General features: G+C 42.2%; 1 protein-coding gene across 1 annotated transcript in view; it reads left to right on the top strand.

Annotated features, from left to right (window-relative positions):
* The window catches only part of USP24 (ubiquitin specific peptidase 24), a 138,097-nt gene that overhangs the window by 81,847 nt on the left and 34,037 nt on the right, over positions 1-22,213 (top strand). The window contains 14 exon segments of the mRNA XM_030323637.1: positions 564-659; positions 775-1,003; positions 1,639-1,798; positions 2,659-2,814; positions 5,027-5,097; positions 5,762-5,922; positions 9,216-9,277; positions 11,719-11,910; positions 12,894-13,011; positions 15,211-15,355; positions 17,471-17,590; positions 18,847-18,972; positions 20,507-20,605; positions 21,498-21,580. Coding sequence (XP_030179497.1) covers positions 564-659; positions 775-1,003; positions 1,639-1,798; positions 2,659-2,814; positions 5,027-5,097; positions 5,762-5,922; positions 9,216-9,277; positions 11,719-11,910; positions 12,894-13,011; positions 15,211-15,355; positions 17,471-17,590; positions 18,847-18,972; positions 20,507-20,605; positions 21,498-21,580 — 1,818 coding nt within the window.

Here is a 22,213-nt window from a genome sequence, read left to right as displayed (position 1 = left end):
GCTTATGTAGAATCTTACAGGTTCGCGTGAAGACTTTTTTCTCTGCAGGAAATCAGAGGCCGTGGAGGATTTTGTGCAAAGCAGTGCGATGATCTCACTTATATTTTAAAAGGATCACTCTGATCTTTTGAGAGTAGATTTTGGGGGTGGAGAGTCAAGAGTAGAAGCAGGAAGAACAGTTAGGAAGCTTTGATAGGAATAGAGATTGTAGCGGATGTGATAGCTTTATTGAGTTCACCAATCCCAGGTATGTTTTTTAACTGTTAGTTCCAGTAATAAGATAACAGTTAATCAGTGAACTCATAGCAGTTAGCGAGAAGGAGGACTATCCAAATGCTTTATCTTTTGGCTAAGCAAGGAATCTAATGCTAAAGGGACCGGGAGGGGTATAGGTATCATGGGAAATCATTGCTAAAAATATATCTGGTCCATGTGTATGTAAGAACCTCGTAGAAATTGTAAGTAATTGATAACATTTACATGAGCAATTAAATTAGAAAAAATTTCCTATGAAAGAAATACAAGTCTTTATTTCATATTCTGCCCTTTTGTTTTCTTTTAAGTTTGGTTGTAAATGTCATGCAGAGGGATTCCATCCCCTCAGAAGTAGACTATGAAACAAGGCAGGGAGTTTACTCCATCTGCCTACAGCTTGCAAGGTAGGTAAATACATCCTACTAGTCTCCCAAGGCAGTATTTTTCTTCCCAAGCCCTATCATTTTGAGTAGTTATGAAATGACCTCAAATAAGTGTAGCTTTTTGTTTCCTTTGAAGATTCTTACTTGTTGGGCAAACAATGCCCACGTTGTTAGATGAAGACCTCACCAAAGATGGCATAGAAGCACTTTCTTCTCGCCCATTCCGAAACGTCAGCCGGCAGACAAGCAGGCAGATGTCCTTGTGTGGTACCCCAGAGAAGTCCTCCTACCGACAGTTGTCCGTGTCCGACAGGTCTTCTATCAGGGTCGAGGAGATCATCCCTGCTGCACGAGTAGCGATACAAGTAAGTGATCTGTGCATTCAAGTAGTGTGGCGTCTTTCCTCTTTGAAGGAAGTTATTGACATGAATATGGCCTTCAAGGAACTTTCAGTGAGCAAGAAAGAGACCACTAGTGCAGAAATGACTGTAATTCAAGACGGGAACCATCAAGGGTTGCGGGAGCGCTGCAAGGGCATAACATTTGCAGGCCTTCAGAATAAGAACAGTAATCGCCTTCACCCATGGCTGTCGTGGATGATTTTACATAGCAGGTGGCATTGGTGTTAGGCCTCAAAGATAGGAGAGATTACAGATGGCGAAGCATGGAGAATTGTTCCAGCAGGAGGGCAGGTGTGAGCAAAGGTAGAGAGAACAGAGCTTGTAGGGAAGGCCACAGGGTCGTTCACACAGTAGTGTGGGAGAGGAGAGTGGCAGGTGTCTGAAAGCCTGAGCGTGGAGATCAGTCTCTGTGTTACAGGTAGCAGAGAGATACTGAAAGTCTTTGAACAGTATGGAAGCATGAAAAAGGCTGTCCTTCTGGATGATCTTGGCGGAAAAGAGTCTCACAAAACTGAGACCAGTGAGAAGGTTCTGGAAGTCAGTAGAATAATCATGTTCCAGTACTACATTTTCTCATGACTTTTTCCATACTTCTTTAGACAATGGAAGTAAGTGACTTCACGTCTACTGTGGCTTGTTTCATGAGGTTGTCATGGGCTGCGGCTGCAGGACGACTGGACCTCGTTGGGAGTAGCCAGCCAATTAAAGAAAGCAATTCTCTGTTTCCTGCTGGAATTCGAAACAGACTCAGCAGCTCAGGTACTGATTTAAAAGGACAGAGTAATGAGCTCGTTGGGCAAGAAAGAAGCTGTAAGAGTAACCTATGCATAGGCTTGTTCAGAGTCACGAGAAGAAAGTCTTTTCTCTTGCTTTTGAACATGAGTAAAAAACCCATGAAGCTGTGCACTTAAGACTTGTGCACATTACTGAACTTGTGCCATACTTCATCGAAGAAAACAAGCATTGGTACGCACAGAGTAAGGGGGGAAACCAAATCAAGCAGTTTTTAGCTCACTGAGGGTTGTAAAAGTGCCAAGAGGCGAATAATGGTGGCTGTAATAAAAACGCATCTAGAATTCCTACCTGGGAAAGTCATTTTCTTGATTTGGCTGGTTATTTTCTGCTACGCTTTTATAAATAGCTTTATTTCTCAGCTTCATTTGGTTTCCCTCTTCAGTTTGTGTGTGTGTGTGTGTGTACCTCAGTATAAAAAAAGTTTCAAAAACGTATGGCATTCTTACAGTGAAACGCAGAAATGTTAAATGTACATACTTTTTGGGATTTTTCTGTACGGATAACCCATCTAGATCAGGATGAGGAACATTTCTAACATCCCCACAAGACTCTCTCATGCCTTCCAAACTGCACCGTTCTCCCTTCTGTCACCTCAAATGAGTTTCGCCCCATAAGTGCATATTTTGAGTGCCTCCAAATGTGTTTTAAAGCAGTCAGGGGCAGATAAAGTGATTAAGTGTCTCTTGTTTCCTAGACCAAAATGTCAGATTGCCTCTTCGCACCCTTTAATTTCACTTGAGGCTCCCGGGGCGCATTAAAAGGATGTTAGGGTGCCGTGAGGGTCCTGTGGGGTCCGCGGTAACCTCCTGCTTGCCTCTTCCCAGGAAGCAATTGCAGCTCTGGGAGCGAAGGGGACCCAGCAGCCCTGCACGCAGGCATCTGCGTGCGCCAACAGTCTGTGTCCACCAAAGACTCCCTGATCGCCGGGGAGGCTCTCTCTCTTCTTGTCACGTGCCTGCAGCTTCGGAGCCAGCAACTGGGTATGCAGGAGGCTTGTTTTCCCTTCATCTCTTTTAGGGAAAGGCCAGGTTTCTGTTGGCCTTCATAGATAAGGTCATACTAATAGAAATGGAAAAGGGGGCAAAGTTGGCAGGTGGAATAAGTAAGAATAGTGCTTAGAGTAGTTAGATTCTGAATAAGTATTTATTGAGTACCTTCTGTAAGCAGGGTTCCACAGTAGGTGTTGAAAGGGCACTATGCCTGCCCTCCAGGAGCTTACTGTCTAGTTGAGGAATTAAGACAACCCACATTTATAGCCCATGAATCACAGAACTAGAATTACATATCAGTCTCTAAACTGATGATGACTCTAGTAGTCAAAGTCACGAAACTTCAGATTTGCCCTTTCATCTTCATTTGTGGGCTTTGGCAGACTGGGGCTGTTATTGATCCTACTTTAACGTTAGAACACCACAGGGTGTTCTCATCACACTCTCTTCTCTGTCTGTGCCCCTTCTCCCCATGATCTCATCCACCGTCACAGCCCCAAACTCCTTCTAGATGCAGATAATGTCTGAATTTGGAGCTCTGGCCTGGACCACTGCCCCAACCCCTCCACTGGGCTCTTAGGTAGACTTCCCAGGCTTGACGGTTCCACAGCTGAAATGCTCAGCTGGCCCGTATCACACACATTTACCAGCTTAGTTAATAGTGGCTTCATTCTTTCACTTGCTCTGGCCAGAAACCTTGCAGTCATCCTTGATTTCGTTTTTCACACCCATTTCTAATGTGTCAGCACATTCTCCTTCCAACTGTATCTAGATTCCACCCTCTGGTACCACTGTCACTGTCACAACCCTCTGATCCAGCATCACCCCTTGCTTGGATTATAGCAGTAGCACCTTCACTAATCTCCCTGCTTCTACCCTTGCAGTTTACTCTCCACACAGTAACCAGAGTGGACCTCCTACCATGTAAGTCAGATTGTGTCATTCCTCTGTTGAAAACCTGGCAGCGGCTTCTCAGGTCGCACTGAGTAAAAGCCAAATCTTAATTACTAAGGCATTCGAGGCCAGACAGAGTCCACCCCTTTGATGCCTCTGTGCCTTCACCGTCTACTGCTCTCCCCTCACTCCCTGTGCTTTGGTCACCCGGCGTCCTGGCTGTTCCCCAGCACTCCAGGCACGTTCCTGCCTCAGGACCCTCGCACCGGCTATTCCCTCTTCCTGGTGTGTTCTTCCCCCATCTTTCCCACGTGGCTCTCTCTTCCTCATTTCCTGCAAGTGTGCTTAACCTCACCTACTTAGTGACATGTTGTTCTCTGCCCGCCTTTTTAATGAAGTCACAACCCTCCCCTCATCCCAGCACTACCTAAACCCCTTACTTTGTTTCTTCTTTATCGCTTACTGTTTTATAGCATAGAATATAATTTGTTTACTTACTATGTTTATCGTCATCATCCCTTCCCCATCTGGACTGTAAGCTCCACAGAGACTTTTGTCCATTTTGTTCTCTACTGAATCTCTCACACCCAAATACTGCCCAGTATGTAGTAGGCCCTCAATAAATATTTATTCAGCAACAAAGTCTTAATAGCTCCACTTTTAAAAATTGTACCAACCCATAGGTGTCCTGTTCTTCCCTTCTATTACCAATTCAGACTGCCTGTTGTGTAGAATTGATCATTATGTGTTTAGTAGAATATCCAACCTCTTTGTATAAGACACTCAAGGTAAAGCTAGAAAAAACTTAGACATTTATAGAACGGTAAGTAGTGCCCAAATGGTTAGTTTGAGCAAGAATGCTTTTGAAGACATATATAGGAAGTATAAGTCATTATGAAATGCTTTTGAGCAAATGCATAATCATAGATCAATTTTCCTATCATTATTTTAGTGATATTCTCAAATCAAAATGAAAGAATTACAACTTCCTTTCAAGCTTTTTTGTCATTTGTAATTTTATGGTAGGGTACATTTTATAGTTACAGGTATTGATAGTTTATCAAGGCAAGATATATTTATAACCACTATGTACGAGACACCGTGCTGAAATGTGCAGGTACAGAGATGACCAAGAGTCTCTCGAGGGGAAACTCAGACGTGTGGAGGCAGTTATGGGCAGTACTGAATTCGATTCCATGTAGAAGAAGAGACGAAATTCTTCTGTAGTTAAGCATAAATTTTTCAGAATTTTGAAAATGCATTTGCTGACTTGTTTCCCACCCCCAATTCTCCTTATTCTTATCGTTAGCATCTTTCTATAACTTGCCCTGTGTTGCCGATTTTATCATTGATATTCTGCTTGGATCACCAAGTGCTGAGGTAAGAATTTTGACCGTACTAAAAAATCCCCTTGGTCCTGCTCTGTCGAGGGCCCTTTGGAGACCTGTGACCCTGCGTGGAGTACAGAGGAATGGCATTTAGCCCTCTCAGGAAGTCCTCCGAAGGGGGCGGGGACCACTCTGAGAGCAGAGTAACCATTTGGACTCTCTGCCCTCCCTTCTATTCCATATTCAGAAGTTCAGAGACTAGTGCTAGGGTCAGTTGTGTGTGTTTGTAACAAACAAAACGTCATGGTGGCGTTGAGCATCCGCCGCTGGCGTTCAGCGTCAACGTGTTGGTCACAATCAAGAAAGACCAGCTGCAAGCCGTGAACTTTCACTGGATTTTCTCATTCTGATTTTCTCGTATGGCCTTGAAAATTCACTTGGAAACACTTGAAGAGTTTTCTTATTTTCATTTTTTATCAAATTATAAAACTATTGATTGGCGTAGGAGAGAAGAATAGTTTGGGAAATCCGTTCTCAGACTGCATTTGTTTTTAATCAGCCCTAGGGTATTTAATGTCAACTTTACCATTAGTGATTAAACCGTTCACACCCTTGTAGTATCCTTCAGGTCGTGGACTTTGGAGGAAAATCCTTTTGTAAGCAGTGTCTAAGTGTCGGTTGGTGTATGTCCTTTGCCACTCACGATGTAATTTCAGATTCGCCGTGCTGCCTGTGATCAACTATACACTCTTAGTCAGACAGATACTTCAGCTCATCCAGATGTCCAGAAGCCAAACCAGTTTCTCCTAGGTGTGATTCTCACAGCCCAGCTACCTCTCTGGTCCCCAACTAGTATAATGAGAGGAGTCAATCAGAGGTATGTAATCAAGATGAAAAAGCTCATGTCATGCAGAAAGAGAATCATGATTTGCATGCTGCCCCCTGCTGAGGTCCACAGTGCATTACTCAGATGACAAAAGAATTTCTCCTTTCCTCTTGTACCCTTTGTGCCCCGAGAGAGGGTATTTCCATTCTTATTATCCCCATTCAGGACAGGAGAGTCAGAAGAAACCATACCAGGCCTTCTTCCCCTTGAATTACTTCCCATTCTCACCTCCACCCCAGCTGGTCCACCACCCTCAAGAGAAAGAGGAGCTTTCTTTCTGAAAGCTGGTTGGTCAGAGGCTGAAATTATTGGAGCCCGATCACTTTTTGAAGGTCCGACTCCTCACGTCCTTGCATGCATCCCTCCCTCAGAGCAGCGTACTTCCTGACTTCAAGTCCAGATATAGCTGAGGCATCCTTCTGGCTTTCTTCCCTGGTTTTACATGAGCCTGGGCACGGAGGGAATCTGCGGTCCAGGCTGATGGAGAGGCTTGAGTAAGTCTGTTCTGCCTGCCCCACTGTCCCTCAGTGGGCCAGCCCGCATGCAAGGCGGCCCCGGGCTAGGCCCAGGATGGGAGGTGAGGGGATCCCATGCTGACCTCCACTTTCTCCAACTTAGCTTCACCAGAGAACCCTTGCCGTGGGGCTCATGAGGTGCCACAGAGATTTGTGAAATTGGTGTCCACTTGCTTTGTGTATCTGCTTTACAAATTAGAGCCCTGGAAGGGAAGGAATGTTAGAGCTACTCCAAACCCCTAAGTGTGGCTAAGGATCCAGACCCCTAAATTTGGATCCAAACTCGGTCTTTGGAAGCATACAGTTCAGTAGCATTAAGTATATTCTCATTATTATGGCAACCATCTCCACCAGCCGCTTCTAGAACTTTTTCATCATCCTAAACTAAAACCTTCTGCCCATTAAGGAAGCCGTTGAATGAAAGACTAATAAACTTGACTCCATAAAAACTAAAATACTCTGTGTGGGAAACTAATACCATAAATCCAAAAGTCAGTTGACCGACTGGCTGTATAGATTTGTAACATGACAGACAAGAAGCTAATTTTCATAATGTATATAAAAAGCTGTTAGAAATCACTAAACAAATGACCCAACAGCCAAATTGAAAAATGGGCAAAAGACACAAAGAGACAGTTCCAAAACAAATACAGGTGGGTTGTTTTGTGTTTTTTTGTTTTTCGATTTGCTAGATTTTTTTCTTTTTGCTGCAGCAAAATATACATACAATTGATCATTTTACTGATTTTTAAGTCTGTAATTCAGTGACGTTAAGTACATACACATTGTTGTGCAGCTGTCCCCGCTGTCTGTTCCCAGAACTTTCTCATCATCCCAAACTGAAACTCTGTATCCATAAAACAATAACTCCCCGCTCATTCCCCCTCCATCCATTCTCCTATTTCCGAGGTTCCTCCATGTCATAGCATGTGTTAGTTAGGGTTCCATTTCTAATTAACACTGAAAAATATTTCCTTTATCTGTTCTTTCTTTTGTTGCCTGTGCTTTTGGCATTGCATCCAAGAAATGATCACCAAATCCACTGTCACAAAGTTTTCCCTCTATGTTTTCTTCTGAGGTTTTTAGTTTTCACTCTTATGCTTACTTGTTCGATCTATTCGAGTTAAATTCTGTGTGTAACATAAGGTGCCCGATTTCATTCTTTTCCATGTGGGTAATCCAGTGGTCACGGCACCTTTCTCCCATTGAATGGTTTTGACAACTGATGAAAAATCATTCGACTGCTGGCTTGCTGACTGCAAGCTGATTGATTGCTGATTGATTGGCTGTTCGTTTCTCTTCCATTGATCTGTATCTCCATGCCAGTATCACATGGCTTCATTGCTGTAGCATTGTCGAATTCTTCCAGCGTTGTTTGTCCTCTTCACCGTGCGAGCCTTTTGCTTCCTTTGCTAAGTGGATGCCTAAGTACTTTACTCTTACTGGTGCTTTTGTAAATGGAATTGTTTCCTTTTTCATATTCTCCATTGTTGGTGTATGGAAGCAGAACTGATTTTCGTGTCACGATTTTGTATCTTGCTGCATTTACTGATTAACTCTAAATCTTTCTGTGTGGACTCTGGGGTTTTCCACATGTAGGATCACGTCATCCACAAACCGAGAATTGTACGTCTGTGTAAGCCATTTTTTAAGAAGTGAGCTATTGCACCTGTGCTTTTTGTAAGACTCAGATTATTTAATAGAACTTAAATTTAAGAGTTTGATTTGATATTAAATTTCTCAAAACTCAGGAAAGAAAGAAAGCATTGGATGAGTTTTTAACATACCTTCAGAAAGAATCTCTTGGATGTAGAGCATTTAACTTCACCTAAAATTGAATCTTTAGTTGTATGTTTTTATAATTTGAAATGGTGTTTCACAACTTACTCTAATGGCCGTGTTTGATACATGTTTTCCTTAACAGTGATGATGACAATAGCTCTTTCTGTGGTCTGACTATGTGCCGTGCAGCAGGCCAGGTTCATTGCATATAGTCATCCTGTAATGCTCACAATGGACAAATGAGTTTGACAGTCTTATTGTCTCTTTAATCATCGTATTTCTCGGTTCATTATCTCTTCTCATCATTAGTGCATTCTTGAGCCTTTTGTGTGTGTGTGTGTGCATGTTTATTTCCAACACTCTAACAAGCATTTTAGAAATTAGAAACCAGACACATTGTCCCTAGACGCCCAACTGTAAGTGGTGGAGCCAGGATTCGAACCAAGGTCGCCTGACTTTAAAACTTGTGCTCTTTCCTGAGATAATGACAGAGAAGCTTCACTGACCACCCTGGATAAAAGAATTTACCTTCTGTTTTTTCTCTTACTGCACTCTGTTTGCCTTCTTAATATCACCTTTTGACATATGTATTTTCTAATGTGTTGACTGTCTTTTTTGTTCTTTGTCCGCTCTTCTAAAAACAGTTGCAAGCACATAGTGTGCCTAGTCAATGTCGGTTGCTATTTGAATGAATGAGTGCAATCTGTGCATTATGTGTGCAGTCAGCCTGTATATCATTACAAAATGTGAGACTTAGTAATACTGTTTCCCCTCTTTACACTGTAATTTCTATAGTGTATCTGTATCAGCAAAGTCACGAGTGTATTTCTTGCTAAGATATTGAAGTTGAATTCATGTAAAAGCGGTTATTTCATGCTTAGGAAAATTCCCTTGTTCAGCTGTTTTATGAGCCTTTTCTTACAAGGGAGATGCTTTTTATTTCAAAATCTGACATTTTTTAATACTTGAAATCTTATCTTTTTTTAGACTACTATCTCAGTGTATGGAGTATTTTGATCTAAGGTGCCAATTATTAGATGATCTGACAAGTAAGTAAATGTCTAACTTTGATTCATGTAGGGGGAGGGGAGAGGGAAGAGTAGAAAAGAAAGCCAAATGGACATTTCTAAATCTGACTGAGTGTATCTTAGATAAAAATGAGATTATAATTACTGTTCGAAGTTGAGTTTTATTTTCTTGAAAATAGCATGCAAACCCATATACCAGTTCTCTGTTCTCCAATTATATATGTAACCGTTAATGTGTTGAGAAGATTTGTTGGTTTTAAAAATTGTCAAAGACACATGTTTTAATTACGCTGATATGGGGCGGGGGGGGGGGGGCGGAAGAGGGGAAAGTGGGTGATGGGCCTTGAGGAGGGCACTTTCTGGGATGAGCACTGGGTGTTGCGTGTAAGCGATGAACCACGGGAACCTACCCTGGAAACCAAGGGCACTCTTTACGTGCTGTATGTTAGCCAAGTGAACAATAAATTATATTAAAAAAAGAAAAAAGAATGACTGGAAAACATGTTGATACTGAATAACATTACTTTCTTCTTTGAAGAAAAAAATAGTAATAATTACACTGATACAGAACTATTAGGAAGAATCTTTTCTCTCTAGTATAGTGAATTCTGACCATTTTAAAGGCTGATCATTGAAGGAAGGAGAGAATCTCTGTTGAGGTATATTGATAATAATAGAAATGAGTGATAGAAGCCAGTTAATTATTTTGTGGCAGGTGATTGAAGTATTGTTAGAAATTTTAGTGTTAGAGCATTTGGATTTTCATTGTACTTTTATATAACGCGAATGTATGTCACGATGCTCTGTGTAAATTTTAGTTGTTCAAATCAAGGGTCTGTTAGTTTATTTTCCACTCTTTACATAAAAGATTTGCCTCATCTTACAGAAAATAAGTAAATAAAAATCAGGCCGAACAAAAGTACTGATTGGAAACGTTAACTGGAAAAGAATGTCAGCGCCGGGCGGTTACAAAGAAATACCTTGCACGTATGCTGGCTGTCAACCTCCACAGTCAGAATTTGGTTGTGAGGTTTGCTGGGGGACAGAGGTGAAAAAGGAAGAAAACCGAGTGGTTTCTCAAAAGAAACAGATCTTTTTGCTAGCACTTAAATCTGAGAGACACTTGGTGCAGAGGTCTTCGTGTAATGCACACGTGAAGACGTAGTCATTAGTAAGCCTCAGGAAATGTCTCCAAGGCAGATGCCTTCATCAGTTTCCCGAAAGTGTCTCTTGAAAGTGGGAGACACGGTGCTCTGAGCAGGACAGTGAAAAGGTTGTGTTGGAGCCTGAGATAATGTAGTCTGAGTGGATGTCTCGATGCGGGGGTCAGACCTGTTGTATCTGTCATCCAGAGAAGTGAACGGGTGACATGTCCATCTAACAGTCCAGCTGAATGCCACATTCTTCTGCCAGGCCGCTGGCAAGGTTTGCTGTCTGGTTTGGACTCGGAGAGGGTGGGTGTTCTGCTTTGCTTCTCGAGGACTGGAATCGTGAGTTGGCTGTATACATGATACATACAACTTCAGAAGGCATGAGCACGCTATTAACATAGGCCTTCCCTGTGGTCATCGAGTGACTAATGAGGGATCCAGCATCCCTTATCGGGATGTTGAGGGCAGAGTGGGAATATGTCTGGAAACAAGCAATGTTTGCCATTTGGGGAGTATTTTGTATATGCCAGTTCCTGTACTAGGCACTTCATACCTAGCGCCCTGAGTGTAGGCGTTAGCCTCATTTTGTAAATAAGTGGATTCAGATCCAGTGCCGGTTCCGCTCTGACCCTGAAGTATTCCTTTTCACCTGATGCTGTGGGGCCCTACCGCTTGTGGCTGCAGTGCAGTGGAAGGAGAGCACGGTCCGTCTTCTTCTCCTTCCCAGTCCCATCTTCCAGTATGGAACCTTGCTTTAATCCCTGCTTACAAGAAAGTAAGGTAACTTACTACAGTAGAGCAGGGTGGTTCTCGGGGTTTGGGGCACTATTTGGAAACCTGCGCTCTGCTGTTGTGCTGCGGACCTCCGTCTCCTTTGCGGGACCCCCTTGGCCTAGGTGATGCTGTGGGAGCCTTGGCTGTCTTCGTACCCTCCATCCCTGCCTTCTCTAGAAGGGTGTGCTCCCAGGGGGCACCTGCTGACACCGCCTAGACCAGGAGCTTCTTTGGAGCAAGATTAGCCCCTTCGTCTTCTATCCTCGGTGTATGGCCCACTGACCCGCACAGAGGGGCCCTCAATACATGTGTGGCTTAGGACTGAGAGAGTGGGGGGGAAGGAGTGAGTGTGCGGAGCCGTCACGTTCCTCTGAGGCAGCAGATGCCGCCCACTGTTGATTAGTGACAGCTTTCTCAGATCGCCAGAATGGAAGGGTGGGACTTGACTTTGCCTGCTTTAATTCAGGATTTGGACTCCATGAAGGGAAATCCTTTTTTCTTTTCTTTGAAATGGATTTTTTTTTTTTTTTTCCTTAGCCTCAGAAATGGAGCAGTTAAGAATCAGCCCGGCTACCATGCTCGAAGATGAGATCACTTGGCTGGATAACTTTGAGCCTAATCGCACGGCTGAATGTGAGACCAGTGAAGCAGACAACATCTTATTGGCAGGACACCTACGGCTCATTAAGACCCTTCTTTCACTGTGCGGGGCAGAGAAGGAAATGCTTGGTAATTATTGCTTCCTCTTACCATGCGGCAGAATACCTCCCTTCTCAGTCCTTGCCGTAGTAGTGTTTGTAATTAGGAGAATAGGATAAGTGCTCAGTGCTCTGTAGAAAATTGACCCTTCAGGTAGTATGAGATTGTCTGGAATTTTAGTGGCTAACAGACTTCAGGTGTATTCTACCTGTGTCATTAAACCATATGAAGAAGTTGATAGCGTTCAAAACGGTTGGTCCACATAACTTAATACCAAGTAAAACTTACAGTTCAAAATAGGGTTTTCTCTTCTTGCTGTTACGTACCTTATAAAATATTATCTATTATAGATCTTACCTCTTTTAAAGGTAATTCTCATCTGGGAGGCAGCCCCCAACCACTACCCCCTGCCTCATGGGGTACATATGAATGTCCTGGGGTACATGTATAATTTGTCAGGGCATATTCAGTATTAGAAGGTACATTCAGAAAACAAGTCAAAACATTAATTACCACTTTTATCACATGAACTAAGCTCTATAAAAATCTTCTTGGCTACTGGGGATACATAGAAAAGAGTGATTCTACACCAGGCTAAGAAGGGTACATCACTTTACCTAAGGAAGGCAGGATTTTAAAAGTTTCAGAAACCCTCCTGTGGACTCCCCTATGCCCAAAGTAAGAATGAAGTGTTCACTCGGACCGTTCTGCCTCGTGTTCTTGGCATTTGTGTTTCCAAAGTGAAAGCATGACTTCTTTCACTCCATTGTCAGCTCATAAAGGAAGGTACCCTCACTTGTCTTTGTTCCCTGTCCCCTGACCCTCCCACCCATCCCCACCCCTCTGCCCCACAGACCTTTGCCATGTGTTATAAGTGCTCAAAAAATAAGCATCAAATTAAATTGAATGCCCTGCCATTGGGTGCCTTTGCTGCTCTGATATGAAAGTACAAAAACAGAGTCTTTGAATTAAAATGTGTTCATCCTCAACATGAATATTATGCTCTATTCCAGGTTCATCACTCATTAAACCATTGTTAGATGACTTCCTTTTCCGAGCTTCTAGAATTATTTTAAATAGTCATTCTCCAGCTGGCAGTGCCGCCATCAGTCAACAGGACTTTCATCCAAAGTATGGAAAATGCACGTTGTGTTCAGTTTTGGTAAAAATTCTAATTCGAAACTTTAGTCCAAAAAGCTTTTCTTAACTTGGAGTTTGTTTCCATCTTGTGAGTGTGTGTAGTTATAAGATATTATCCACCCTATGAAGAAATGCATGTAGAGGGGCTCAGGATAAGCCTGCCTGGCACATAGTGAGTGCTGTGCAAGGATGCTGGTGCCATTATTATCATCAAATAAGAAGAGTAAGTAGTAAATAATGTGCTTAATTTGGTCGGTAGCAAATTCCAAGACAAACCGAGATCAGAAGAATTAAATCCAAAGTTAGAGTAAATAGGCTCTGAATCTTGAGTTTCTTCTAGGAAGAAAGCATAGGTGCTTTTAGTGCATGAACCTTGTGATTTGCTGGGTATTGCCTGTGTCCTGACGATCAAAACTGCTAGTGACTTATTGTGGTAATTTTAGAATCAAATACTGTATTAGTTTTTATGGGTAGAAATTTGAAAGATCTTTCTGGAATGTTGACCCTACTTGGGTGCTCCTGGAGCTATAGGAGGAGGCTGCCCCATGCTGCCATCTTCCTTGCTCTGAATCCAGCTTACTCCATTCTTACGAAAACCAGACTTAACTGAATAATCCTGAAGAAACTGGGGATTTGGTATTTAACCAGTGAAAAACACTCCCGTATAATTTCAGTGGTTGTTGAAACGAGCAAAGCACAAGAAGCAACATTTCATGGAATCTCAAGCGATATCTTTTCATGTATGAGTATTTCTCTATGTAGCTTTCCTTACTAGCAAAATCTGTTTCAGGCAGTCAGCCTTCATTAGAACTCTTGGGGTGTCTCTCAGGCTTTGGCTCCCATCTCACCCCTGCCCCAGTCTTGTTCTGGAAGATCCGGCACTGGCTCCGTGGGGAGTCTTTTATTAAAGTAGTAGAAATACGTGAGTATCTCCGTTTTCAGTGAACGGGGAAAATAAATCTTTAGCAGTTTTATTGAAATTTTTATTCGTGAACCCTCCTTGTATTTATGAAAAGTAATACCTCCATCAGCAAGGAGTTGGGTTTTTTAATCATACACAGTGCCTTAATTAGAAAAGGCAGTGTTTTGTTTCATCCCTCCCCGTGCATTGAGTGAGGCTCACTTATCACAGTGACTCCAGCTGTTTCCCGTCTGAACCCTAATGCCAGAAAGAGCTTTAAAATACACAATATTTTCACAAGTGACATTTATTCTTATTAACACTAACAAAGGAATTTTGTAATGCTTAGCCTGTGTGTACGGTTCCTCCTATTCGTTCTTTACCTGTCCTTTGCAAACCAAAAGTCCAAGTAAGAGGCAAAGGACAGGGCCAGCTGCTGGCCATTGTCCTCAGGGCCTGGCCCATTGCTGATCTAAGAGCCCCACAGCCCCTCGTGAACACATCTCCCACACTGCACCCCATACGTGTTTCTCTCAGAGGTTCGATGTCCTCTTTTCTGTGTATCCTTCCTAACCTGTGATCTCCTCAGTAATGTAAGGTTGGCCTAGGTGACAGTGAGAAATTACTGTCCATCCCCAAAGTGATTTCTTCTAAACGTGAACAATTATCAGAAGCCTTTGGTTTCCTGCAGACTGCCTGCTAGTTACCTTTTATTGTCATTTGAAACAAATTAATTTGGCAAACCACGTATTTCTGTCTCCGTTTTCTCGGCAAGATGAAGTTGATTAGTGTCCTCAAAGAATTTTTTATCACCAGACACATATAAAAAACATTTACGGGTATCTCTTCTGATCCACATAGCTTTCTTTTCCTGCCATTTAGATATTTGAATTTCAGGACAATGTCTACAAAAAGCTTCCTTGCTACCTACTTTGAGAGAGAGTTATTCTCATGTTTTCCTTGGTAAAAGTTTCAGACTCTTTATCCTCCATTTTTGCTGATCCAAACCTTAGATAAAAATACTCTAGACTCCTAAGTGAGACATTTCGCTACTTTATTAGGCCAAGAAGATATGTAGCTCTTAACCATAACCATTCCTCCTGTATTCATGGCCTCTTCCTTTAAGTAAACACTTCCCGCTGGATTCCTAGAGCTCTGCCATCAGACCTGATTAACTCAGTTTGAGGAATTGCGGCTCTGATACTTTCATTTCAAATGTTGATTTAGTTTAATGACCAACTCAAGTGGATTATTCACTGTTGGAACTGACTTGCATCTTTTGTTTGTAGGTGTAGTACAGTGAATAGCCGACTGGCAGCCTATGAAGTCCTTGTGATGCTGGCTGATAGTTCCCCGGCAAATCTTCAAATTATCACGAAAGAACTGCTTTCCATGCATCATCAGCCTGACCCTGCTCTCACCAAGGAGTTTGATGTAAGTTTCCTAGACCTTGATACACTTGAATTTTGTTTAGGATGCTCAATCAAACGTATAACTTTGAAGCCTGTGTCTGCATTACCCTAATCCCAGAGAAAGTCAGTAGTATTCTTTTGCTTATCATGTTCCCATACTCTAATCAAGCATAATCTACTAAATTACTTCATACCATGGTAATACTGTATTACTCAATGATACCCTTTTTACTAATTAAAGAGAAGACATTTTTAAGTCACTTGATAATTACTCTCGGTAAGAAGTAGCATTGCCGCCTATGTTTTGAGTAACTGCGCGTGGTACAGGGCCAGGCCACGGAGATACATACTCGAACGTTGGCTCTGTCACAGTGCAGTCTACATTCATTTTAAATTCAGCTAAGATTTATGGAGTTTAGAATGCACTAATAGGTGTGTTGGGCTTTTGGAGCTCAAAAATGCAGACAGGATTGCAGCCCTCTAGAAAGTCGGTGTCGAGTGGAAGAGACAGACCCGACCCGCAGGCAGATAATTTCAATATAATGTGATCGGTTGTAAGATCCGGGTCATGTCCTGAAGGCTCTCCTCGCAGAGGGGCACTCTGCCACCAGATGGCGGCGTCTTAGAAGGCGTCTTAGAAAGGATGAAGCTGGAAAGAGAACTCCCAAGGCTTCACAAGCTGGTGGGAAGGTGATTCCACAATGAGAAGGACGTGGGCGGAGCTGTGGAGCCAAGCAGCTGCTTAGTATCCATTGGGAACTAGAGGAGGGGAGCAGCAGACCAGGAGCCGGAGGACGCTTTGAGAGCTTTGAGAGCCGCTTTTGTGTTCTCCACGGACCTTGTGGAGCCAGGCCTACCCCTTCCGACAGCTGAGCTGAGTCGTGTGCGGCATACAGGTTAGGCAGGAAAGGAAGGTGTTCTAGACAGAGAAAATAGCACTTGCACAATGAAATGGGAGCGTGTAAATTGGAAACTGTTTTCGTATCAAAACATTTAGTTTATAAAACGTGTGCTTTAGTTGTACATAGTTTATTTGACAGATTTAAATGGAAATTTTATTTTTTTCATAAGTCAGGGATTATGTCAGCATAAGGAAGAAAACATTTTTCTCATGTAAATACTTATTTTTTAGCACTGTTGTGAGCGAGTTTTTCTTATCTTGTAACTTTTTAAAAATCTGTGCTTTGGACTCCACAAATACATTACCGTATTGATTAGATCTTAGAAATCACCCTGCTCTACGTGTATGTCAAATGTAAGTGGAAAATATATAATATTTAGCAATTCCTTGAGGTCTAAAAGACCTGCAGGGTTTTGTGGGTTAGTTATAATGCAGGTACTTAATATATATGCAGAATGGGTGATTCTGGGCATGGCATTAGAACCAAGATTCTGCTTAAGTGGCATTTCAAGGTGTGTCCTATCCATTTCTACTTTGAGAAGTGCCGTGTTCAACTTTATCCAGGAAGACTTTTCTAGATTATCTAACCAGATAAGCATTGTAATGGGATCTGTGTTAGGACAAAGCATCCTTAAGTGAAATGCTAGCGTATTTACCTGTTCCTTTAACTGTATGCTGATTAGCAGTGGTTCCACAGAAGAAGCTTACTTCCTTAAAAAGGAACGGAGGGAATATGAGGCTTCCTTGACCATCCAGATTGGTCAGGAATCTACAGAGTAAACACTGCATAGAACTCTATTCCATTTGTGCAGAGTGCTACCTCAGTTTGTAAGTAGATCTGTTTACTTGCTTGATGTCTCTGTAATCCACTGGACTGTGAGCTCCTCGAGACATTATCCCTGGCACCGTGCTGGCACACAGTAGGTTCTTAATAAATATTTGTTGAATGGTAATCAAGTGACAGAATGTGTGACTACCAGATGGGCAAACAAACAAACATGACACGTTAGGTACTTTATGAATGGAAAAGGAGCATTGAGGTATTAGTATTATTAGCATCTGCGGAGGTACTTCCAGAACATAGGTTTGGTTAGCATGACTCCTAAGCCACTGGATGGATAAATCTGTGGGTAAATCTCTTTTCCCTCTCAGACATCTCAGATAACCATGGTGAAAATGGGCTGGTGACAGATACACTAATTCTCTCTCTACTGTTCCTACTCCTCTCTCTTCTAGTATCTTCCCCCTGTGGATAGCAGGTCCAGCTCAGGGTTTGTGGGGCTGAGGAATGGCGGCGCTACGTGTTACATGAATGCAGTCTTCCAGCAACTGTATATGCAGCCTGGTCTGCCTGAGGTGATTGCTTTCTTCTTTCCTGTTTGGTATGACAGATAAAGCATGCAGTGGCTGAAAATGGTCCCATATTCATATATTGCAACATACAGGGGTCAGGAGCAGTGACCACCACCATGCAGTCAAAAATATAATTTATATATTGCATTTTGGGTTTACTAAAAATCTAGACATCACTAGGGATTCTTTAGTCACTTCTGAAATCTGTGCACATCTGAACACATTGTTTACAGTCGCATGTTTGGGGGTTTTTAAAAATTTTTTTTTAATGCTTATGTATTTTTGAGAGAGCATGAGCAGGGGAGGGGTAGAGAGAGGGGGGGAGACACAGAATCCGAAGCAGGCTCCAGGCTCTGAGCTGTCAGCCCAGAGCCCGACGCGGGGCTCAAACCCCCAAGCTGTGAGATCATGACCTGAGCTGCAGTCAGACGCTCAACTGAGCCACCCAGGTGCCCCCATAGTCACATGTTTTTATAAATCTGCTGAGGGAATATGCTGCCTGTTTGACAGCTAGACTTGACCAAATGGGATTTTTGAACTAAGTTACTGTCAAATTCTGTTCTATAACATTACTAATATTTTTAGTATTTTAGAAAAATTTAGGGTCTGTCATCAGTGTTTTTTTATAAGAGTTCAGTTGACTCTTGAACAACATATAGGGGTCAGGAGCGCTGACCACCCTCCTCATGCAGTCAAAAATCCACACGTAACTTTTGACTCCCCGCTGATATTAACCACGAATATTCTACTGTTGACTGGACAGTTAACACAGATTTTTGTACGTTACATGTATATATGCGTAATATAGTGCAATATGTATTACATATTCTTACAGTAGAGTAAGCCAGAGAAGACAAAATATATTTATAATACTGTACTGTATTTATCACAAAAAAATCCATGTGTAAGTGGGCCCACACAGTTCAAACCCACGCTCAAGGGTCAACGTATAGTAGAAGCTTGTGATATCGCAGTCAGTAGTGTTGAGAATATCTCCGTGTATCATGGCACGTTTAACCTCTCATAGAGATAACTGGTATTCCTCATTCTAGCTTTTCGTAATCAAACAGGCTCAAAGAAATGATTTGTTCATGTTTCCGCCAGCTAGGAAGTATGGAGGCTAAACATACTGAGAGTTGTAGCCACGCTCAGACATACGTAGCGCTGTGAAAGCAAGGTGGGAAGTACCTGTGCATATGTCCGTGTTTCCTGTGGAGCAGTGAACTACTTCTAGCTTAATGCATTGTGTTTCTTTCCAGTCGTTACTTTCAGTAGATGATGACACAGACAATCCAGACGACAGCGTATTCTACCAGGTGCAGTCTCTCTTTGGGCATTTGATGGAAAGCAAGCTGCAGTATTATGTACCTGAGAACTTCTGGAAGGTATTTCACTCAGTCACTTTAGATAGTTAGATCTAGTGATAATTGTTTCTGTCTTTATTAACTCCAGACTAATCCCGTTGCCAAGAACCTATAGAAGAATGGGCTGTACCATTCTTCTTAAGATCGATATTTGATTTCAGATGATTAGAATATTAAGAAAAGTCATTTATAATTTCTAGGGATTTGCTAATCTTAACAATTTTGAATGTTTCTCATGATTCTTATTCTGATTCTTTGGATATTTGTTTAAATTAATGTCCTAAATATTTTTTTATTCTTTTTTTTGTTTAACGTAAATTTTAGTTAGTGAACGTACAGCGCAATATTGGTTTCAGGCGTAGAATTCAGTGGTTTATCTCTTACATTCAACACCCAGTGCTCATCCCAGCAAGTGTCCTCCTTAGTACTCATCACCCATCCAGCCCATCCCCCGCCCACCTCCCTCCATCAACGCTCAGTTTGTTCTCTATCTTTAAGAGTCTCATATGGTTTGTTTCCCTCTCTCCTCTCCCCACCCCCTTCCCATATGTTTATCTGTTTTGTTTCTTAAATTTTATTTATTTATTTGTTTGTTTATTTTCTGAGAGAGAGAAAAAGAGGGAGCAGCATGAGCAGGGGAGGGGCAGAGAGAAAGAGAATCTTAAGTAGGCTCCATTTTCCACGCAGAACCGATTCGGGGCTCTGTCTCACAAACTGTGAGATCATGACCTGAGCCGAAATCAAGAGTCAGATGCTTAACTGACTGAGCCACCCGGGCGGCCCTCTTAAATTTTACCTAAGAGTGAAATCATACGCTACTTGTCTTTCTCTGATTGACTTATTTTGCTTAGCATGGTACATCCTAGCTTCATCCACGTCATTGCAGATGACAGGATTTCGTTCTTTTTGATGGCTGTATAAATGTATACACACACACACACACACACACACACACACACACACAGATATATCACCTCTTTATCCATTCATCAGTCACTGTGCTCTTTTGGGCTCTTGCCATAGTTTGGCTATTGTTAATATTGCTGCTGTGAACATTGGGGTGCATGTGCCCCTTTGAATCTGTATTTTTATATCATTTGGGCAAATACCTAGTAGTGCAATTCCTGGGTCATAGGGTAGTTCTATTTTTAATTTTTTGAGCAACCTCCATACTGTTCTCCAGAGTAGCTGCACCAGTTTAAATTCCCACCAGCAGCGCAAGAGGTAAAGAACATTGCTTTTTAACATTGCTCTACTCTGTTTCACAGGAGGAGTACCTTGTATTTTCCCCTGTAGTTTGGAAAGTTCTAAGACAGAAACTGTTCTGTGGCCTCAGGTCCCAGCCGGTATGGTTTCCCAGACTTGTTTCGGTTACACAGAAGCCAGGGGAAAGCATAGATAACCAAGCTCATCTCACTTCAGGACAAGTGTCTAATGTCCTATGAGTGAACTTGGTTTTTAGAAGCATTTGAGTGCTCTTTCACATCCGTGTTCTAATGTATTCAGAGATTGCTGCTTTTCCTTGAGCAATATATTTAATTCTTGTCTTGCACAGATTTTCAAGATGTGGAACAAAGAACTTTATGTGAGAGAGCAGCAGGATGCATATGAATTCTTCACTAGTCTTATTGATCAGATGGACGAATATCTCAAGGTAGAGAACATCTCACTTTCCCTCAAACTGTAGTACGAGAGCAGAGTTGCAGGATTTGGGATGACTGTGAAACCTACAGAGCAGAAAGTGGTCATCTGGAACACCCCACCTGTAATTCATTTCCTCTGGGTTTGAACATCAAAACAGACACAGATCACTGAATGATGGACTTCTCTTCTTAATTCCTCCAACACTTGATGGAGAAGTATGTCATTCTTAATCTGTACTCCACAGTAACCATTTGTGTCCACGTGCTCTTCCAGAGGTTGCCTGACCTCAGGAGTGCTGTCCTCGCCAGTGACCCGACGGCCCTGTGCATAGCAGCCCAACTCAGCCAGAGGGGCCAGATTAAAAAGTTATTTGTGGTGATGTTTGAGCCCAAAGCCTCCTGCCCCCACCCAGCGTAACGTGTGACAAACTTCCTAAGTGGTGCTGCCTTCTAGTTATAGGGCGTCCTCCATCACTGCCATTAGCTGTCCCTCTTCTCCTTAGTAGGCACAAGTCAGGATGTCCTTTTTCACATAACTTAGGAATTGATAGCATTTTATCCACAAGGAAGAAAAGATTGTGAAGAGTTGCTACTAACTTGGTTGTTGCGGCGTGGGGAGAAGAGTTCGGAATCGTCACGGAAATGACAAGCTTTTCTTGTCACCAGCTGTGACTGGCCCCTCTCCTCTTCCTTTGCCGGCTGTTCAGGCTCTTCTAATAGCCAGTGGGGCCAATGGGTTATAAGCCTCCTATTCATTCCCAACTTAAACTACCATCATGACTCTTTTTATTTTAGCTGTTAAGTTGAAATCTGTGCTTTAGCTTAGGTCTAAATAAAATTCTATCTAAGTGACCTAGAAATTCTAGGGGCATCAGCTAAAATTCTAACTTTTGATTCCACCAGAAAATGGGGAGAGACCAGATTTTTAAGAATACTTTCCAGGGCATCTATTCTGATCAGAAGATCTGTAAAGACTGTCCTCACAGGTTAGTGAAGTTACCACGGACATCAAAAAATGTCATCATTGTTTTTATTTTTTTTCTCTTAATAGGTAGCACGTTATTCATTAATTTTCATCCGTATTTCACTTGGCTGAAATGACAATATATGAAAATCTCAGCTGTTAATCTTTTTAATGATTATTTATTTTGAGGGGGGAGAGAGAGAGAAAGAGAGAGAGAGAGAGAAAGAGAGAGAGAGAGAGAGAGAACCGGGTAGGAGCAGAAAGAGAGGAAGAGAGAATCCCAGGCAGGTTCTGTGCTGTCAGTACCGACCCCGATGTGGGGGCTCTAACTCATGAACCAGGAGATCGTGACCCGAACTGAAATTAAGAGTCAGACACTTAACCGACTGAGCCACCCAGGCGCCCCAGCTAGTATCTTTTTTAATAGTATTTTTATTCCATAAGCTACTGTAACAATTTATTGATATATTTTTATTCAGCCAAGTTCTATGATATTCAGGCTCATGAGCATCGCCATGCTTAGTATTAAGTAAATCATGATGCAAGCAGATTTCCTACTCATGTATTTAAGGCAAAGCTTTAAGAATGCTTTAAGTTTCATTTGTAAGTATGTGGATTTCCATAGAAAGTCACAAACCCTCAAACAGGAAAATAA

Source organism: Lynx canadensis, chromosome C1, assembly GCF_007474595.2.
Source record: "Lynx canadensis isolate LIC74 chromosome C1, mLynCan4.pri.v2, whole genome shotgun sequence".
NCBI classification, from domain to species: Eukaryota; Metazoa; Chordata; class Mammalia; order Carnivora; family Felidae; genus Lynx; species Lynx canadensis.
Note: the sequence above shows the minus strand (reverse complement) of the source record. Positions and strands in the feature narration are given on the sequence as shown.